The sequence below is a fragment of the Schistocerca piceifrons genome, chromosome 1, assembly GCF_021461385.2.
Source record: "Schistocerca piceifrons isolate TAMUIC-IGC-003096 chromosome 1, iqSchPice1.1, whole genome shotgun sequence".
Lineage (NCBI taxonomy): Eukaryota > Metazoa > Arthropoda > Insecta > Orthoptera > Acrididae > Schistocerca > Schistocerca piceifrons.
In genome coordinates, this window is record NC_060138.1 from 550,235,473 (window position 1) to 550,257,148 (window position 21,676).

General features: G+C 39.9%; 1 protein-coding gene across 2 annotated transcripts in view; it reads left to right on the forward strand.

Moving 5' to 3' along the window:
* Positions 1–21,676, forward strand: part of LOC124709590 (tRNA (guanine(10)-N2)-methyltransferase homolog) — a 181,987-nt gene that overhangs the window by 73,366 nt on the left and 86,945 nt on the right. For both annotated transcript variants that reach the window (XM_047240852.1, XM_047240851.1), the window contains exons 5-6: positions 2,075–2,231; positions 16,640–16,746. In XM_047240852.1, the coding sequence (XP_047096808.1) occupies positions 2,075–2,231; positions 16,640–16,746 (264 nt within the window). The remainder of the gene's footprint in view (positions 1–2,074; positions 2,232–16,639; positions 16,747–21,676) is intronic.

Sequence of the window (21,676 nt, forward strand, 5' to 3'; positions counted from 1 at the left end):
AATCCCAAAGAAAGCAGGGGTTGATAGGTGTGAAAATTACTGAACTATCAGTTTAATAAGTCACAGCTGCAAAATACTAACACGAATTCTTTGCAGACGAATGGAAAAACTTGTAGAAGCGGACCTCGGGGAAGATCAGTTTAGATTCCGTAGAAATGTTGGAACACGTGAGGCAATACTAACCTTACGACTTATCTTAGAAGAAAGATTAAGAAAAGGCAAACCTACGTTTCTAGCATTTGTAGACTTAGAGAAAGCTTTTGACAATGTTAACTGGAATACTCTCTTTCAAATTCTGAAGGTGGCAGGCATAAAATACAGGGAGCGAAAGGCTATTTACAATTTGTACAGAAATCAGATGTCAGTTATGAGAGTCGAGGGGCATGAAAGGGAAGCAGTGGTTGGGAAAGGAGTGAGACAGGGTTGTAGCCTCTCCCCGATGTTATTCAATCTGTATATTGAGCAAGCAGTAAAGGAAACAAAAGAAAAATTCGGAGTAGGTATTAAAATTCATGGAGAAGAAGTAAAAACTTTGAGGTTTGCCGATGACACTGTAATTCTGTCAGAGACAGCAAAGGACTTGGAAGAGCAGTTGAACGGAATGGACAGTGTCTTGAAAGGAGGATATAAGATGAACATCAACAAAAGCAAAACGAGGATAATGGAATGTAGTCAAATTAAATCGGGTGATGCTGAGGGAATTAGATTAGGAAATGAGACACTTAAAGTAGTAAAGGAGTTTTGCTATTTAGGGAGTAAAATAACTGATGATGGTCGAAGTAGAGAGGATATAAAATGTAGACTGGCAATGGCAAGGAAAACGTTTCTGAAGAAGAGAAATTTGTTAACATCGAGTATAGATTAAAGTGTCAGGAAGTCGTTTCTGAAAGTATTTGTATGGAGTGTGGCCATGTATGGAAGTGAAACATGGACGATAACTAGTTTGGACAAGAAGAGAATAGAAGCTTTCGAAATGTGGTGCTACAGAAGAATGCTGAAGATTAGATGGGTAGATCACATAACTAATGAGGAAGTATTGAATAGGATTGGGGAGAAGAGAAGTTTGTGGCACAACTTGACCAGAAGAAGGGATCGGTTGGTACGACATGTTTTGAGGCATCAAGGGATCACAAATTTAGCATTGGAGGGCAGCATGGAGGGTAAAAATCGTAGAGGGAGACCAAGAGATGAATACACTAAGCAGATTCAGAAGGATGTAGGTTGCAGTAGGTACTGGGAGATGAAGAAGCTTGCACAGGATAGAGTAGCATGGAGAGCTGCATCAAACCAGTCTCAGGACTGAAGACCACAACAACAACAACAACTCTTCCTTTATTCATACTGCCTGCTCTGTAGTCTTTCTCTGGATCCTAAGTCATGCGGGTATTCAAGGGAATGAACAGGCTGACCATTTGGCTACAGAAGCAGTTGCTTGTCCAACATTCGCTTTGACTGTTTCAGGCACGGATTTGCAAGTGCAAACAAGACCTCTTCTCACTCCGAGATGGGACGAAATCTGGTGGGGTTAATAGTACACCTTCATTTCTCCTGAAAGAAATCCACTGTCCTGTTTCACCTCCAAATCTGTCACACCAGATTAATCCATGGTTTTATTTTATGTAATGGACCACCCCCATATTGTTGTTGTGGAGCTTCACACACAGTTGCTCACATCCTGGTGGACTACCTCGTCCTTCTGGTTCTTCTGGATTCTTTGCCTCTAATATTGGCAGATGACTGATGTATAGCTGTACTGGTTCTCCATTTTCTCTGTGAAAATAATTTTTATTCTCAGATATAAAGCAATGGAAAATCCCACTTATTTGTGCAGTATGAACCATGGTTCACTGACTGGGTGGGGGTCTTTAATATTGACTATATCTTTTTCTCATCGAGTCTCCTGGCTTCTTTGATTTTTTGATGGTGTGGGTTTGTTATTTTTAATAATTATGCTTGGTTCTTTGTCTAGTGGTTTCTCAAATTTTGCAAAAGAGTTTGTATATAGATCTGTCATAGCATATAAAAGTTTATAATCTTTTGGACTGTGTGCCTATTCTGCTTTTGATTATTTCAGATTGCTGATGGCCAGAGAGATCTCATTACTAAGCTTTCTCTTAAAACTAGAAAGTTTATTGGTAACACTAGCATGGATCCTCAATTATCTTTACTTATGGCAAATCAAGCTCGTGTGCAAGAAGCAGATCTGGTGCTTGACCCTTTTGTGGGATCAGGTGAGGTTAATAGTGCAATCTTATATTTGAAGTATGTTGTTTGAAAGTGTAATAATGTATTATTAGTAACATTAAGGACAGTGAAAAAGAAGTACAGTGGTGCAAACAATGCAAGGAACACAGTTTTGGAATCGACTGTGTAACTTCTGATTTGAGAAATTTGCTTTTATGTGTAACATTTCAGAACTGTGCTAAATAGTATATCAGCGACTGTAGGCCAGTAGAGATTGTTTTGTATCTTTCATGAATTTAGAGTGCCACTACCTGTAACATTCTTGATGTTGTGAGCAAGGAGGGTTAGCTGAGTTTTACATAATTGTGTATAGTGTTCCATACCATTTTCTGCAGAATAGTCGTTCCGTCTTACAGAATTAGTGTTATATGAACATTGGATGTGTTCTATAATTTTAGGGCATACCAATGTGAGCATAGTAAGTCTGCACTTTTGTGTGCGGGGTTCAATGAATAATGCAATATTTTTTTCTGAAAGCATGTTGGTTTTATTCAGCATTCCAATACATCACATTATTCTCCACTCTTTTATCTACAAAACACTATTTTTCAACATAATCTCTTTTCATTGGGGTGGCCTTACTTCACCTTACTAGGAGGGCCTATATGCATGCAATGTACCATTCCACTGGTTGACATTGGAGCCAATGTCTTGCTGTATCAGTAACCTCCCTGTCAATCACATACTGCTTCCCGCAGAGAGCATCCTTCATTGGGCCAGACACATCGAAAGTCAGAAGGTGCGAGATTCGGGTTGTAGGGTGGATGAGGAAGAACAGATCAGTGACGTTTTATGAGCTCCTCTTGGGTGTGCAGACTTGTGTACGGCCTTGCGGTGTCAAAGTCATTTCTTCAGTTTCCTGAGAGTAGTACAACACACTTCAGAGTTGATTGTTGCAACATGGGGGAGGACACCAAACAGAATAAAACCTTCAGAATCCTTCAGGATCCCAGACGACGGTCACCACGACTTCACTGGCTGAGGGTGTGGCTTTGAACATTTTCTTTGGAGGAGAGGTGGTGTGGTACCACTCCACGGATTGCTGTTTTGTTTCCGGCTCGAAGTGATGAACCCGTGTTTCATCATCTGTGATGACGTTCAGCAAAAATTTGTCACGATCAACCTCGTACCGTGCAAACAATTCTGCAAAGATGATCCTTCATTGCTCTTTACGGTCTTCTTTTAGGTGGCGAGGAACCCAGTGGGCGCACACCTGTAAGACCCCAACTGGTGGATGACAGAGATGTGCAGTTGTGCAATGACGTGTTTAATTGTGAACTGTCAATCACCTCAAATGACAGGGTCTGTATGTTCAAACACTGCAGGAGTCATGACAGTGTGCGACCTGCCGGCAAGCGGGAGATCGGACATTTTTGCGCGACCTTGTTGCAGTGATGACAGACACCTCACCCAGTGACTGACTCGCTGTGCATTTGTCCACTGTCAGGTCTCCGTAGACATTCTGCGAGTGCCTGAGAATATCTGCGATGCTCTGGATTTTCCGCCAAAAAATTAACTCGGTGATAACTTTCTGCTTGGAATGCACCTCTGCTGCAGATGCCATTTTGAAGGCTACATGTAGTGCTGTTACCTATCAGAACTTCATGAAATTTTAGGGGCCAGAGAAGGAATATTCCACGATATACTGCAACAAATTCCGCGTTTTTCAACTGAAATTGACTGAGGGAAAAAGTGTTGCATTATTTATTTAATACCCCTTGTACATATGTCCAGCAACTTTTCTCAAAAATTGGAATGACCAACACCTAATTTCTGTTGTGTTTTACTTCTCATTGCTGCAGCAACCTTCTATAAATGGAAGATACTAGAAGGGCCATTTCGGTTGCAAACATAAAGCAGAATGTAATTACTATTGTATCAGTTCTATTTACCTCTTCATTATTGAATAGATTTAATTGCTTTTCAACTAAGAAGCAGTCTGCCATTTGTATACATGTTATTTTTGTGGCTGTGCAGCATTTTAAAGCAAAGCCTCTGGTATAACCTTTTTTGTGTGAAGACAAAGAAATTTAGAACTAGATTTGTAGAGAATAACATCTCTTGTACTGTATATGAGGCATAGATGTGCACTCTTAATTATCAACTCAAATCTGTGACACTTCCTGATCTTTCCACTTGATCTTTACTTTCTGACTCTTTAATGCAGCAAGTTTTTCCCAGTGATGACTGATAACCCAAAGAAGTCACTTATGTGTCTGAGCTAGTATACAGAATAAGCTGGTTCATTGTCATGGAGCATATACTGTTTCTTTTGCCCCTCAAATTCTGGTTGGTTAGGAATGATTCCTCGAGATGACTCCTGAATAGGCTGGCATAGGATGGTGTCATGTGGGTGACCTTCGCTGTAGCCCAGACTTATTTGTAGGTGACGTCTTTGAACGAGAAGTAATTGTGTGTGAGGATATAGGTGTTCATAGCAACCAGGAAGGAGGTAGTAGGTTTGGACTCAGTAGGGCATTGGGTAAGGTAGTACTCACTCTGGCTTTTCTGAACTGCACAGGTGGGAACTCTCCCTACAACATGTCCTACATTCCTGTAACCCCCCCCCCCTCCCCCCCCCCCCCCCCCACCAGGCCTAAACCTTCTCTAGTCCCTGTCTTCACCTACCTACCCCATTTCCTGCTCCCACTCTAGTACTACACTCGCCTTCTATCCCATCAGTGCACCTACAAGTCATTTCTCCTTTTCTGCTTCTCTACTCTCCCTTCCCCCTCCCCCTACTACTCCTCCTCCTCCTCCTCCTCCTCCCCCTCCTCCTCCCCCATCTCCCAGCATAACCTCTCAACACTGCACTTAGCAGTCCTATCTTGTCCCCACAACATCCCTGCATGCTCCAACAGGCACCAATAGCATCATCCCCCTGTCCTTTCCATATTGTTATTAGTCCACCCTGGACTTTGTATTGTTAGGAATAAAAATGAAACAGCTGAAAAAGTTGCAATACTTCCAGGAAATATTTAGGATCTGAGAAGTCTTAATTATCGTGGAAGTTTCTTACAGTCTCTATATAGCTAAACTGAAAATTTAGATGACTGATCGGGGAGATGAGAGAAGTGCACCATGTGTCCATAGCATTCCATAAGTTATGTGGGTTTCCTGGGTGGTGCTAAATAAGGAGTACTGCAAGAGAACTCTGCTTTTTTCTGAGTATGAGTTTGGTGTGACTGGCAGTCATGAACTGGAGGAGTGGTGACCAGTACTAGTCATTTGGAGCCATGAACTCAAGGCATGCTTCAATGGCCTCCGCACAGCCTGGCAGTGGAACATTGTATGCCATAAAAAGGCTCAAATACCCAAGTTAAGGGCAAAAAATGGTTAAGAGGAAACAGTCATTAGCAGGAAACTTGTAGGTCATTTACTGCATTCCATGTGTAACATGTTTGCTCAGATGATTGTACATCTGCCTGAGTTGTGACTTATTTTCCTAATTGTAATTGGGATCTCAGTGGTTATTATTTCACAAACTAACAACACTCCAAATTGGTGGATGTGCTGTCTGAGAGCAATAACACCAAAACATCTGAAAGCTCTGTGAGTGATAGCCCTCCCAAAATGACACACTGAAGAAATCTACAAACTTTAACAGAGCATTTATTGTGTCACAGAACATTTGCCTTTATTGAAACATGAAAGTGTGTCACCTTCCATTTTTCAAAAAGCTTTGCAGTGTATTGCAGCTACTCATTAACGCTATAAACATCTCGGAAACAGAACACATTGTGTAAAAATAGCTACACCTTTACAAGTCACATAATTACAAGATGTGAAGTTGCCAAGTTAGTACAGAGATCTGCATTGTCCCAAATTTCAGCAGGAGTGTAATATTGTGCAGCAACCTAATGGAATCTCTTAAGAAAGATGAACCGAGAAAAGATAGCATTATTAGAGGAAAAAAAATTAACAACTCATAACAAAGACAGTAAACAGTGAGCAGGAAAAGACACCTAACTTCAACACACCATTGTTATCATAATACATCAAGTCTGGTTTTATCATTCTCAAAGTGTGATACCTATGTGCTGGATGCAATAAAGTTTATTAAATGCAAAAATTGTGGTTACACCAGCATAAATTGCCAGGCTCAGGTAATTGTGGCAGATGTGGCAAAGCTGATATAAACCTAAAACACCACATTCATTGCCATTATTCTGCATAAATAGCTGTCGAAATCTTGCAGTTTAAAATTGCTAGTGATCGACAGAAAACTGAGGAAACCAAAGTGACAAAACACATCGCACATGCAAAAACAGGCAATGCACATAAGGCTATGAACCCACCAGTATTTATAATATATCTTGAAGATGTGATTAATAAGGCAGTAGATACAAGCAATTCTTCAACATAGACATCTCTGTGGAAGCTAGAACAAACCACCATAACTGCATTTGATCTTACAGTCATAAGCTAAAAATACATCTTAAACACAGGGGAGTTGGAAAAACCAGCAATTGTGTCTCAGGCTCTCAGTTGCCAACTTCAGACCCTAAACATAAAAATGTATGCGTACAGTAAAACTGGGCTGGACCATTGAACCTTACTGATTTGATCTGGATGGAATGTCAGAAAGACTCTTTGGAGTTTCTATAAGTTATAACACCAGATGTGTCTCATAAGACTTGTCAGGTGCAGTTGTTTTGGCAGATTTTCGATGACGCTGTTGTTGCAATGTGTGGCTGGAGTCAGCAGAAGTAAAAACTGCTCATCACACCTTTCATGTGCTGACCATTGTCAACAAACAGTGTCAGTTTGTTTCCTGTTGCAAACAAAATTATTTTTGAAGTGGAATTTTATGTTCCCATTCAATCAAGTGGACCCAAATTAATCCAGTGCAGTATTCCTATTTATCAATGTGTTAACAGGGGCAGTAAAACAAGAACCAGTGCTTCAGCAGCACCTGATGATGCCAGTTTCAGTGATATTGAACAAGTTATGGAAATTCAGTGCCACATGTACTGCCTAGTGACTATCTAAATCATATGAAACCTTGTGGGAAAATAAATTGTCTTATTATAAATGTAATGGAGACGAGCAATTTTACTGAATGTTCTAAGATGGAGAACCACATTGTGAACCTTAAAGTTCACACCACAGGAAACAAAATTAATTGGATGCAAATACATGAAATAATGTTGGAAGAGGAAGAGCCATTCAAGTTGTACATAAAAGCAGACCATAATGATGATTCCTATATCGCTGTGGGCCTACATAAGAAACAAAGCAGAAGACCATCTAACTCAAACTTTAATGGACTCTTTGAACCACTATAGCCTCGAGGGAATGCCATACTAGATGTAGCTTGAAGATCTGAAATCTGTGTTTTACTTGATACCTAGCACTGCCAAACACTTTTATCATTCTATTACCGGAGATGATCAAGTTGTTAGGGACCTTGAAGGATTTACTGGTGTATTTGATTTTGGAGAAGAAGCTTAATGATGACAAAAAGGTTGCATAATGCACAAAGCGGGGCATTGAGTTTAGTATGTATTTCATAAAATTACTTGATAAACCACAGTACAAATACACACACAAAATACATGCACCCATACACGCACCTGTGCCCCTACATTGTGTTGGCTGGGCACATAATACCAGCACTGTATTTCAGCAGAGGGACTACTGGTTTTGTACAGTGTGGGGGGGGGGGGGGGGGTTGGATTTTCAGTGAGAGGCTGAGAGAGAAGCAGCAGTTTTGCTGCCTAGAAATACAGAAGGGGGTGGGGGGTGACAGGTTCACAGGCTAGGGCATGTGTTGCACAGGTGCTGGAACCAATGGGATGCAGTGCATGATGGAGGTGACATGGGGATGGGGCTGACAGGACAGAAGAAGGGGAAACCGTTCCTTCCCACTCCTCCTAAAGTAGTATTCCATCACCCACCCAACCTGCACAACATTCTGGTCCATATGCCTTTGTCATTCCCAGTACCTTGCCGTAGAGATCATATTCCTGTCAAAAGCCCAGATACAGGTCTTGCCCAATCTACCGATTCAACACTTCCTACTCCATTCCTGTTACAGGATTACCTTACCCCATCGGAGGCAGGGCTACTTGTGAAAGCAACTGTGTCATATATGAATTTTGCTGCAGTCACTGTACAGTTTTTTTATATCAGTATGACAATTAACCAGCTGTTCATCTTAATGAATGGCTACTGCCAAATTGTGGCCAAGAGAAAAGTTGACCACCCAGTGGCACAATATCCTGCTGGCAACAACATGCTTGATTTCAATGGCTGATTCACAAACGAGGCTATCTGGATCCTTCTATCCAGCACCAACTTTTCTGGACTATGCAGATGAGAGTTATGCTTGCAACACATCATTTTGTCTCATAACTGTCCTGGCCTCAGTCTCCATTAACCACAGTCCCCACAACTTCCACCCAACGGTTTCTCCTTCCCATGTCATGTCATCACCTTCATCACATGCTGGATCCTCCTGGCTCTGGTACCTGCACATCACATACCTAGCCCTTGCACTTGCCACCCCTCCTTCCCACATTACAGCCAGCAAACACTTTGTAACAGTTCGTGGTTGGTTGGTTGGTTTGTCGGGGAGGGGACCAAACAGCCAGGTCATCGGTCCCATAGGATTAGGGAAGGAAGTCAGCAGTGCCCTTTCAAAGGAACCAGCTTGGTGTTTGCCTGAAGTGATTTTGGGAAATCATGGGAAATCTAAATCAGGATGGCTGGACTTGGGTTTGAAATGTCATCCTCTCGAATGTGAGTACAGTGTGCTAACCACTGTGGGACTTCGCTTGGTGTAACAATTCATGCTAATACATGTACTCTGTATGACATGATATGAATAACAGATTTCTCAAATCTTAATGACAGTTCATCTTCCTTTCTTATTCTAGTGATGTTATATTGATTGTCACGATACTCCTTGGTGTGCAGCATATTTCTGAAATGAGAAGAGACTGTTGGAGTAAACCATGCCAATCAGCAGGTGCCATGAAGCATGATAAAGCAGCTCTTATCATCCTGCCTTGCAGAAATGCTGTGTCCATCAATTTTTAGGAGACAGAATCATCTGCAGTTTGTTCATGGGTGGCATAGTTGGTTGAATTGATGACAGTGTTTTTTTCTGACAAAATAGCATGTTCAAAAAGCCATTGATGATTTTTGTAATTTGTGAATTTATGGAAAAACTTTCTCAATGAATCGTTCGATCGATGAAACAATGACATAAAAGTTTAATGGGAATGAAGTATATTTTGTGATGACATCAAGTGGAACTTTTCCATTCCCAATGTGCAGTAGCTGTTTTGACGATGTGGCTGGCACACTCTGCTGTAGACGTATGCAAATATTAATCTTTAATGCAAGTTTATGCACATCTCCGAAGATGCTTTGAAGCTTGCATTGAGTTCCATCAGCCAGAGTTGATTTTAGTACAACTGGTGTAGCCTGTATGAAGTCAAATGCTAATATGTCAGCTTCACCAAACAGTTGTGCATTTCCTCATAAATTTTGAAGAGATCAATTAAGCGCTTCAAGCAACTTCTTATGTGCCATGGCACATTCATTCCAGTCACTCAGTTTTGAAATTAGCTATAATTTCGCCGTGCCAGAACCTTTTGAAATATAACATATTTGAGTCTTTGCAAAATGTATATTGAAAGGTAATTTGAGCACTGAATGTACTGTATGGCCAGCATTGAATAATGTAGCTGCAATACCTGATGATGCAAGAGCCAAAGGAATTCTATTTTGAGAGTAAATGTTAGCTTACACCAAACTGAAGAGAAACATTTTTCCTGTGCTACCGGACATATAAATGAAAACTAGGTTGCCACTACCATTGACCACCACATTTTTAATTGTTTTGTAGGCTAACTTTTGATCTACAAGGAAGAATTGTTCATTTGTTATGACAAATCCACACAAGACATCAGCGTTTAATTGTTGTTCTGTCAATAAATCTTGATCACAGTGGCTATACACAGAACACTATGGTGCAACCATGCCAAGTTGAAAGAGTGCTTTATTGTTGATGATTAAGCATATGTCTTAGATTTCTGTGAGAGATTCACTGAAAATGCTGTCCAAAAATAGAATGTTGTTACCTTTCGTAATGGTATGAATTTGGTACGAAATATCTTTGCTGAAGCCTGCACAAAATTTTTCCCACATATCGTTTGGTTTGGATGGTGAACATGTGGTCAAAATAATGGCAAATAATGTTCGTATTTTGTGTGGGTGGCAACTGAAGGAGGCGTCGATCAATGTGGTTTCTCAGTGTTTATCACTTTCAAGTAAAGCTTCTCTGCATGTCTGGCATTCTACACCATTAATCATTCTAAAATTGGCAAATGAAGTTGGACCTGTCATATTAATCAGCAGCATTCTCAAATAGTAGCATTTGGCATTATTGGGTGTACTGTGTGAATATGGCTCAATACATCAGAGGAATATAGATTTTGATAGCCTTTACCCATGTGCCTTGTTCACATCCTTAAAATTTTTTGAAATAGTATTCCATGTGTAGTATTTTGGTACCTCCATGTCCTTCATGTTTTGGCAAATACATTACGGCACAGCACAAAAAATGGTGCCACACTTGTGTGTGCTAGTGCAGCAAAAACATTTTATGCATTCTCCTCTGTGAAATATACTCTTTGCCCATTCGTAAGGTGAACACTAAGATGAACAACATCGGTGTGCTGCCTGTGAATTTGAGAATTGAAAACGCATCTCACTGCCTTGTTGCTGCTGCTATATCAACATGTTTCAAAGTGTGTAACATCATCTGTGTGCGTGTTGGCATTATCAACACTGAATACTGCCACATCACTGCCCTTGTTCACATATTTGTGTGTATACTTCATTGTTTTAAGTAAATTGCAATATTTTCCATTTACTAGCACTAAAATTTTTTTATCTTATGTGACTTACCAAACGAAAGCGCTGGCACGTCGATAGACACACAAACAAACACAAACATACACACAAAATTCAAGCTTTCGCAACAAACTGTTGCCTCATCAGGAAAGAGGGAAGGAGAGGGAAAGATGTATATATATTTATAACCAAGGAAAAGATGTTACAGTCAATCTGATGTTGATTTCAGTATTGGCATTTTTCATGCTGATTCTAGCTGTGTGACCTCCATTATGTGGTTCGTGGCATCGGTATTGAGGATGATCATTATCACCATTGCAAGTATGATGAATCAGTTTTCTTGGATGCTTTTTCAAGCATTTTTTATCTGCAAAAATGCATGGTGATCGTTGGTTCATAGCAGCTCATGGTCCTTGCACCATATGTTTGGTGACAATATTGAATAGCAGTTGATCATCTTCAAGATCTGGTGTTTCTGCAGAAATTACATCATCAATTTGAACTGAATATATTTTCATTTTGAGCCATATGAGAATATGTATATGAAGGAGACCTTTCTTTTGCCACTCCACAGAATACATCCAGCATTTAATTGCACCATAAATGTGATGCTTCAGAATTAAAGCCCTCAATGCAGAGAATTTTCGTTTGAAAACATGCAGTCAAATCGTCTCAGTCAGACAGAGCTTGACCAGGCAATAGACCTTCTTTATCTCGTTCCTCGCTGGATTGCATGTGAATGTTTTAAGTCAGGATGCCCCATGAACCATCATGTGTGATGGCATCCTGTCTGTATTTATGCATGTGTTGCTGATTGAGAGTGAATGTCAATGGAAATAGCTCCATTTTTCCAATGTCACTGACATTTCCATCATTCGCAATCACACATCATAAATGAATGTACTCCTCTGAACTAAGTGATTTTTGATTTAATCAAATGAAGAGGAGATGATCACACTCAATTTTCGCATACATATCTACTGCGTATTGATGAAACAGTTGACAGCATTGTAAAATATGATTTTTTCTGTTTTTATGTATCTTTATGTGGTATGAATAATAATTTATTGCTAATACTTTTTTATTAAGTTCATCACCTGAAAAATAAGTAAGAGGAAAGAAGTGGTTAGAAAAATGGAAATTAGATGTGCAAAATTATAAGGGATAGTTTCTTTTTGTTTTATACATGAAATGTGTGCAGGTAAAAGTGAATGCAGTTATTTGTAGTTGGACTAGTGTACATAATATTGACATGATATCTGCCTTCCCCCTCCCAAAAATTATGGGATACTGCAGCACATCATGACATTGATGCATTTCAGCGTGTTATTACTTCCTTGTAGAATTATATCATGCTTATGGCACTCTTGCCCATTATAACAATCACTACTTCACCGATGGTAGGTGTGTTGTAGTGTCTACCATGCCTTGTAACTGCAGTTTTGTTGGCTCTGGTGTGCATTGGATAATGGTCAGCTGGTACTCTTCAATTGCTGATTTGAACAATTTTATCAGGGTATTGTGTCAGTGCAAAAAGATTTCAAAGTAGATAATATATGATGTGTGGGGCCTGGAATCACACTGTGTCACTGATCAACTTCCACATCATTCTTGGCCACAAAGTAGATTTGTAGAAATTTATGTTCAGCACCGGGAAATGGAAGAAGTTGTCTAATAATCTGTTGGCCCCAAACAATGTCATTTGAAATGCCAAATTGTATTTGTGAATGTGTTGTAGAAGGTGCTTGGAATCAGCAGAGTCACCTCAAAGCAATGACAACAGAGGTTCATGTGGTGTACACAGATTTGGGAGTTTAACTTTCCCATTTTCACAGCGCATTCTGGTTGTTTTAGTGTAGAACTTTGGCGTTCCACAATGTGCACATGACTTATCCATGTGGCTTGTGTCTAGACTTGGATGCAGATTGTAGTTGTAACTGACCCAGTATTGTCTGCTTGTGTCTGTATATGTGTGGATGGATATGTGTGTGTGTGCGAGTGTATACCCGTCCTTTTTTCCCCCTAGGGTAAGTCTTTCCGCTCCCGGGATTGGAATGACTCCTTACCTTCTCCCTTAAAACCCATTTCCTTTTGTCTTTCCCTCTCCTTCCCTCTTTCCTGATGAGGCAACAGTTTGTTGCGAAAGCTTGAATTTTGTGTGTATGTTTGTGTTTGTTTGTGTGTCTGTCGACCTGCCAGCACTTTCATTTGGTAAGTCTCATCATCTTTGTTTTTAGATATAGTTTTCCTTCATGGAATGTTTCCCTCTCTCTCTCTATATATATATATATATATAAAAAAAAAACAAAGATGATGTGACTTACCAAATGAAAGTGCTGGCAGGTCGACAGACACACAAACATACACACAAAATTCAAGCTGTAGGGAAGGGACCCATTCCACATCAAACGGTCCCTTCCCTACAGCCTAGGTCTTCGTGGCAAACGAATCTGCTCCAGTCCGGAATCCCTGAAGCATTACACCAACAACCTAACAACAGCTTTCGCATCCCGCAACTACCCTCCTGACCTGGTACAGAAGCAAATAACCAGAGCCACTTCCTCATCCTCCCAAACCCAGAACCTCCCACAGAAGAACCACAAAAGTGCCCCTCTTGTGACAGGATACTTTCCGGGACTGGATCAGATTATGAATGTGGCTCTCCAGCAGGGATACGACTTCCTCAAATCCTGCCCTGAAATGAGATCCATCCTTCATGAAATCCTCCCCACTCCACCAAGAGTGTCTTTCCGCCGTCCACCTAACCTTCGTAACCTCTTAGTTCATCCCTACCCTCTGGCTCCTACCCTTGTAACTGCCCCCCGGTGTAAAACCTGTCCCATGCACCCTCCCACCACCACCTACTCCAGTCCTGTAACCCGGAAGGTGTACACGATCAAAGGCAGAGCCACGTGTGAAAGCACCCACGTGATCTACCAACTGACCTGCCTACACTGTGACGCATTCTATGTGGGAATGACCAGCAACAAACTGTCCATTCGCATGAATGGACACAGGCAGACAGTGTTTGTTGGTAATGAGAATCACCCTGTGGCTAAACATGCCTTGGTGCACAGCCAGCACATCTTGGCACAGTGTTACACCGTCCGGGTTATCTGGATACTTCCCACTAACACCAACCTATCCGAACTCCGGAGATGGGAACTTGCTCTTCAATATATCCTCTCTTCCCGTTATCCACCAGGCCTCAATCTCCGCTAATTTCAAGTTGCCGCCACTCATACCTCACCTGTCATTCAACAACATCTTTGCCTCTGCACTTCTGCCTCGACTGACATCTCTGCCCAAACTCTTTGTCTTTAAATATGTCTGCTTGTGTCTGTATATGTGCGGATGGATATGTGTGTGTGTGCGAGTGTATACCCGTCCTTTTTTTCCCCCTAAGGTCAGTCTTTCCGCTCCCGGGATTGGAATGACTCCTTACCCTCTCCCTTAAAACCCACATCCTTTCGTCTTTCCCTCTCCTTCCCTCTTTCCTGATGAGGCAACAGTTTGTTGCGAAAGCTTGAATTTTGTGTGTATGTTTGTGTTTGTTTGTGTGTCTGTTGACCTGGCAGCACTTTCATTTGGTAGGTCACATCATCTTTGTTTTTGTGTGTGTGTGTGTGTGTGTGTGTGTGTGTGTGTGTGTGTGTGTGTGGTATTGAGGTTCAAGTGCAAATTACCAATCAAAAACCTTAAAGCCTTTTCGATGGCTTGGAGAAAATTACTGTTATATAATTAAAGGGAAAAACTAGATCATTGCATCAATGTCTGATCTCGGTTAACAATGTATACCTTGAAGTTTTAGTTACCCGTTCCACTAAACCAACACATGTATGGAACACCATTAATGATTTCAGGTGGTCATGGGTAGTATCTTAATAGTACCATAATGAAGAATAAATTTGACATTGGGTCTTCTGCTGGTTGACCCAATTATTCAATATATCAACATATTGCCAGGAAAGACTGAAGAATTACCTAAGAGTAGAGTCCTCTGAACAGCAAGGAAGTCATTTCCCAAACTGTGAAAGAGCATTTCCTTCAGATCACCACGACTACCGGCCAGGATCTGGCTTTTAACTGCTGCTCAGTGATTATAGAGAGGTGTGATTGGGACTTTACTGTTATCACTGAGAAAGAAATTGCAGGTGCCTCTTATCTATGTGAGAGCTGAATTTGGGTTTCTCTGGAGTACAATAAACAGGCCCCAAGCAACAGCTAAATCCGTTATATCATATTACAGCATCTCACCAGGAAGACTAAGGACATTCTCCTAGAACACTTTAACTTATTGTGGAAAAGAACATGATTTCTCAACTCATCTAAAGAAGCCATTTTAATTTTCCTCCTCAAGCCTGTTGAAAACTGTACATACCCAATTAGCTATTGTTGTATTGCCCTCACCACCTGTGTGATAAAGACCTTGGAGAGGATAGTAAACTTTTGCTTTGTCGCGATTCTAGGTATCCAGGCTTTAATTGCTTTCAGTGTGGTTACAGGAGATAGCAATCTACCATTGATAACCAGACCTTGCTGGAGCCAGATGTACAACATCGGATTTTTTAAAAAGCTGTATCTGTTGTATTCACAGTAAACTGCCTCATTTATGGCTCTTTATTCACGGGCAAGTTTTTAGTTTTTTTGTGTGTCTCCGACCTTCCAGCTGAAGTACACTATATACGGATGACAGTAAGCAGGAAGAATGGATGCTAAAACTTGGTTTTACATTTTTAACAGAAACGTTACTAACTATTTCTATTGTAGTTTTAAGTAGTTTTAATCTTCCCAATTTAGAATGAGTTTGTGGCATTACTGAGCCTTATTTTTAATCAGAAGGTAATGTGGCTACCTTGCCTAGGAACTATGTCCTTAAAAGTATTTAATATCTTAAACGTATGCTGCATATGATGTGGGAATGAGTTTGAGCCTGTCTCCTGAAATTATGTAGAGCCTTTGTGCAATCTAGGCACAATTATAGATGCACAGTGAATGAAACTGAAGACCATCGTACCTGATAGCATTGAATAGAACCCGCCAAGAGAGAACTTGCCTTTTGCGCAGGGGAATTAAGGACCAGCTGCATCGCCAGACTGTGTCAGTACTGCCTAGATGTCAATTCACATTCCACAACAGGCAGCATTCTCTTGTGGAGAGATAGGAATACAAAGTGTATTCCATAAATCCAATGCTGTCACCATCATCATCATCATCGTTATTATACATTACTGACAGATTATATTTTTAACAACTGAAGCTACTTTTTTCTGTATATTCTAAACAATTCACATTTACTTTATTGAGTATCAGCTTAGTTATGAAATTTTTAGTCTCCTTGTGAGGTCAGTGGAATACCAATGATCCTAAATTTTTGCCATTTTTCTGTATCAATAATTGTTTTAATAAAGGATATTAAAGCTGAAAACATTTATTACAAGTGTCAAAAGTAATTCTTACTTTTGTAAAATTTCAGAATTTTTGTTTAGGCTGACAGATGAAATAAATTTTTAAAATGACATTTCAGGATCACTTCTAGTTGCTGCTGCACAGTTCGGAGGCTACGTTCTTGGAACAGATATAGATTATTTAATGTTGCATGGAAAGACCCGACCCACAAGAATACAAAAGAAGGTATGTTGTTACTGCCATACCTGAGAACTATGTCACCAAAAATACTTAATGTTTTAAATGTATGCTGCATATTATTATTTTATATTTCTATATTTGCCATATGTCTTTCCTGAACAAAATCCCAGCCTGTCGTCATTGATTCAGCCTGCATGCGGATGTGGCCTGTGCTCACCACTTGGTCTAATTAGAAATTAAGGTTTTCACTGCTGTAGGAAAAACTTTGTGCTTGTTATGTTTTTTTCTGTGAGATTAGATTTTCAGGTTTTCTTTCCTTTTTTTCATCAGGCAGTTTCATTAATCAGCCGCACTTGAAAAATTCGTGTGTTGTACCTATCGTTTATAATTTCATTAAATTACTTGGGTAAGCAGACATTGTCAGTAATTATTGTTTCTTTTATAAAATTTCTTATGCTTGCTACTTGCAGTCAGGTCAAGAGGCACTTTTGCCCAAATTCGAAACAGTGCATGACTGTCAAAATATATTCCATGGTAGGTTGTCTAATTTGAGGGCTGATGTTGTACTCCCAGATTGGCAGTGAAATGAACAACCTGTTTATCTCTAATTAAAGAATCTCCATATGAGGCTTTCTCATGCTGGGTTCATAGAAGTTTAATCACATTGGTTATTTAACCATTGTAAATTAGTCATCCAGGAGCAATATGTAATTCCTCCCACTTGAATTTCTGACATTTAACACTTCACCACTGATAACAGTCTCCAACATTCAGTGTTCCTGTCTTGGTCTTCTCTGGAGACATTATTCTTACTTAAGAAATTGGCTCCTCTATTGAATGCAGGTGCCCTCAAATTGAAGGAAGTGTGCATGTTACTGTTGAATTTTTATTCACAAAGATTCAGTGTGATTGCATATGACTGAAATTATATCAACACCACAAACAGCCTGGTTAGTTGTATTGCTCCTGGATCATTGATTTACAAGAGTTAAGTCACCAATGTGATTAAACTTCTACGAACTTAGCATGAGAGAGCCTCATATGGAGATTCTTTAATTAGAGATGTTGTTCATTTCACTCCCTATCTGGAAGTACACACATCGCCCCTCAAATTAGACAACCCATCATGGAAGATATTTTGACATTCATGCAATATTTCAAAACTGGACAAGCACCAGACAAAAAGTGCCTCATGGCCCAACTGCAAGTAGTAATATCCAGATGCTACATTGGGTCCCAGGAATGCGAAACACCTGGAAACTGCTTCCAATACAGCGGCCTCATGATTCATCAGCATCAGATGAATTAATGTTGTCTCAACTGCTAATTGTACCGTGCCAGTCCCAGACAAGTTGTTGGTATATGGTGAGAAATCAGTTCCTCAGTGATGCCAGTTTACAATCACTGCAGTGTACAATAATGTCAACAATAAGATCATGTTATTTGTTGTTGATAGTCACTCATTGGAAATCTTTTCAGTCTGGTTGCCTTCTCTGCGTTTCATTCTCCGTCAGTGGTGAAGTTCAGGCAATCACTGACACACTTCTCTTCCACAAAATGGATGATATCTGTGCTGCCTTTGCAGCTGTATTTGAACCAGGCCTGGGGTGTGATTTCGAGGTTCATATCTGCTTGCAACTAGATGCTGTGCCTCATTTCTGTCAAATATGGCCCATTCCAGTCTCCTTACACTTGTGGACAGCATTTAAGCAGGAACTTGACCAACTCCTAGCCTAGGGTGAGTGAACCAGTTGAACCCAATTGTTCCTCAAGTTATGGACTGAGTGAGGTGGTGCAGTTGTTAACCCACTAGGCTCACATTCTGGAGGACGAAAGTTCAAATACACTGGAGGACAACGGTTCAAATATAAGTCCAGCCATGCAGATTTAGGTTTTCTGGTATTTCCTTAAATCACATCAGGCAAATGCCAGTATGATTACTTTGAAAGGGCATGGCTAATTTCCTTATCCTTGTAACAATCTGAGCTTGTGCTGTGTCTCTAATGACCTCTGTGTCGATGGGATATTAAAACTTAATTTTCCTTTCTTTAGGTTATGCACCGACCTTAAACCAACAATCACAAGCACAAGTAGAAACCTACCCTCTACCACATCCAGGCGACCTCACAAACCTTGTCAGAAGAGAATGTTTTTCAAAGATTGACCTTACTGACACATATTTGCAAATATAGCTAGATGAAGGGTCACAGTACAGCTTAGTTATCTGCTTATGCAAAATACCGGCACTTGCCTTTTGAGATGTCTTCTACTCCTGCAATCTTCCAGAGATACATTCAGCTATGTGCATCGCCACTTCCAGGAACTGTCTAGATGAATTAATTGTCACGAGAGCTATGATTCAGGAACAAGAACCATACTATGTATTCACTTCCTGAAAACATCATCATCCATGATGCTTCCAGCCATACTCACCCATTTTGGGTGGGAAGGGATCTGGTATCCCAGCCCAGCAACTTTAAAGTCTGCCATAGAGTACGGAACAAGACCTCGACAACAAGGCAGAGTTGTTACAACCGCTAGTGTTAGCTTTGCACACTGTGTCCCCATGCACTATTCAATCTCCAAATGAGCTTGCAATAAGTTCCTCCATCAGCAATTTGCAACTCAGTGGTGTATTCACTTCACTATTGTCTCATTGTCATAATGCATTGTTGGTTCTTCATCTCCACTTTTGCTACATTCAGGTTTTCACTCTCTGGGTTAGTCACTGGTTGTGTTTATCTGTAGCGATGCCTCCACTTCACCGTTTCCTCGTTGTTCGCCTTTTCTGTTCACTCTCAGTGGTCCACTGCTGACAGCTCCAGATTGTCTGTTCTGCATGTACATCTGCACCCTGCAAACCATTGTAATGTGCATAGCAGAGGGTACATCCCATTGCATCAGTTATCAGGTTTTTTTCCTGTTTCATTCACATATGGAGTGCGGGCAGAATGATTGTTTAAATGCCTCTATCTTACCTGGCCGTAGTGGACACGACCACATGCAACTGACACAATATAGTTAAGTTTATTTTTGTACATAAATTTTATTGATTTCTGTCAGTGTTTCTTCCATGACTATACTACTTTCATAAAATAAAGAACAACTGCCGTCAGTCACAGTCACGATTTATTTCAATGCACGATGCATTTCGAGCCATGGGGGCTTATCTTCAGGTACTTTGACAGTCTACAGTGATTATTTTTCCAGATTTAGGTTAATTCTGGTACTGCTAAGATTACAATAATATATTACTAAATGGACACACTGTGAATATAAGTTTACCACAAATTGAAAAATAACTTACTGTTTCCAGTGGTGGATACATGGTTTTTGAATCACATTAGGAGCAAACATGTTTATGAACATATATATACTTTTTTGTAATACAAAGATGATTACATTGGTAAAACTCTTAATTTTTTCTCAGAAAACAATATTACTGAATTGAACCAAGACTCAACAACTAAATTCCAGGAAAAATTGAAGAAAACTTAAACCATTGTAACTTCCTGCTCACTGATAAACAAGTATAATGTTGCACATTAATGAATACCTCTGCCCCCAAACCAAAGATCAATAAAGCTAACTCTCCAATTAGACCAATGGTTAATTCCAAGAATACATTCAGCATACAAACTTTCCCAACCATTAAATAACATCCTCAGGGAATTTTACATCTTTGACACCACATACTCAATAAAAAATTTGTGTGGTTTAACAACACTCATCAAATATGTAAAACTCCCCATAGAAGCTAGATGGGCCTCATTTGATGCTGTACCTGTCAAAGAGACAATTGCAACTATAGAAAAACCTTATCAAACACAAGTAACTAACCATATCGGAGACTTCTGAGTTGGTCGATGTGCTCAAACTAATACTATCCCAAAAATACTGCTCAGACTAGTTATCCCAAAAATATAAATTCTTCCAATCCATCTGTGGCATGAATCAGCAAACCAGCATGTAATAGTATGAGTTGTAAACAGTCTTGGTTGCAAGTTTAGTTTTCTTATTTATCAACTATGCATTCCACCTTATTTAGGCATCTTCAGGCTGATCTTAATTTGGTATTTCTTAGGACGATCCTTTAGACAGTGTAGCTAAAGGGCATTGTCGAGTACATCAGGCCAACATCGCCTTCATTAACCTCAGTAAATACTTTCTAGATGGACGTGACTGACTCCAAGACCTGCATAACACATTAACGTTCACAGGAGCACATACTACAATTCTAGTATCTACTTCTGTGAATGTGAATGCGTTATACAGGTCTTGGAGTTACATACATCCATCTAGAAAGTATTTACTGAGGTTAACAAAGGCGATGTTGGCCTGATGTCCTCGACGATGCCCTTTAGCTACACTGTCTAAAGGATCATACTAAGAAATACCACATTAAGATCAGCTTGAATATGCCTAAATAAGGTAAAACGCTTAGTTGATAAATAAAAAAACTAAAATTGCAACCAAGACTGTTCTCAACTAATACTATCCCAAAAATACTTCTCTTTCAGTGATAAAATCTACCAACAGAAAGAAGGTTTAGCTATGAGTGACAACGTGTCAAACTTTCTTGCTGACATATTAATCAACCACTTAGAAAATAAATTTTTCTAAGGGGAAAATAAACTTGCTGAAAAAACTGGTATTTTACAGAACATATGTAGATGGCACTCTACTCCTACTTGATGACACAAAAGATGAACTTGATGAGCTTCTTACATTATTAAGTTCACTCCACAATAAAATAAGTTCGCAACTGAACATGAAACAAATCAATCCATAGATTTCTTAGACCTCGCAAATTGTTAATGAACAACAAGAACATAATTTTTACGTTTACAGGAAAGCAACCTACACTGATATCATGATACGTGAATCATCTCACCATCCAAACACACACAAGTATGCTACAATTACATCCTCATTGAACAGGGCACATACATTACCTTTGAAACCCAAAGCATTA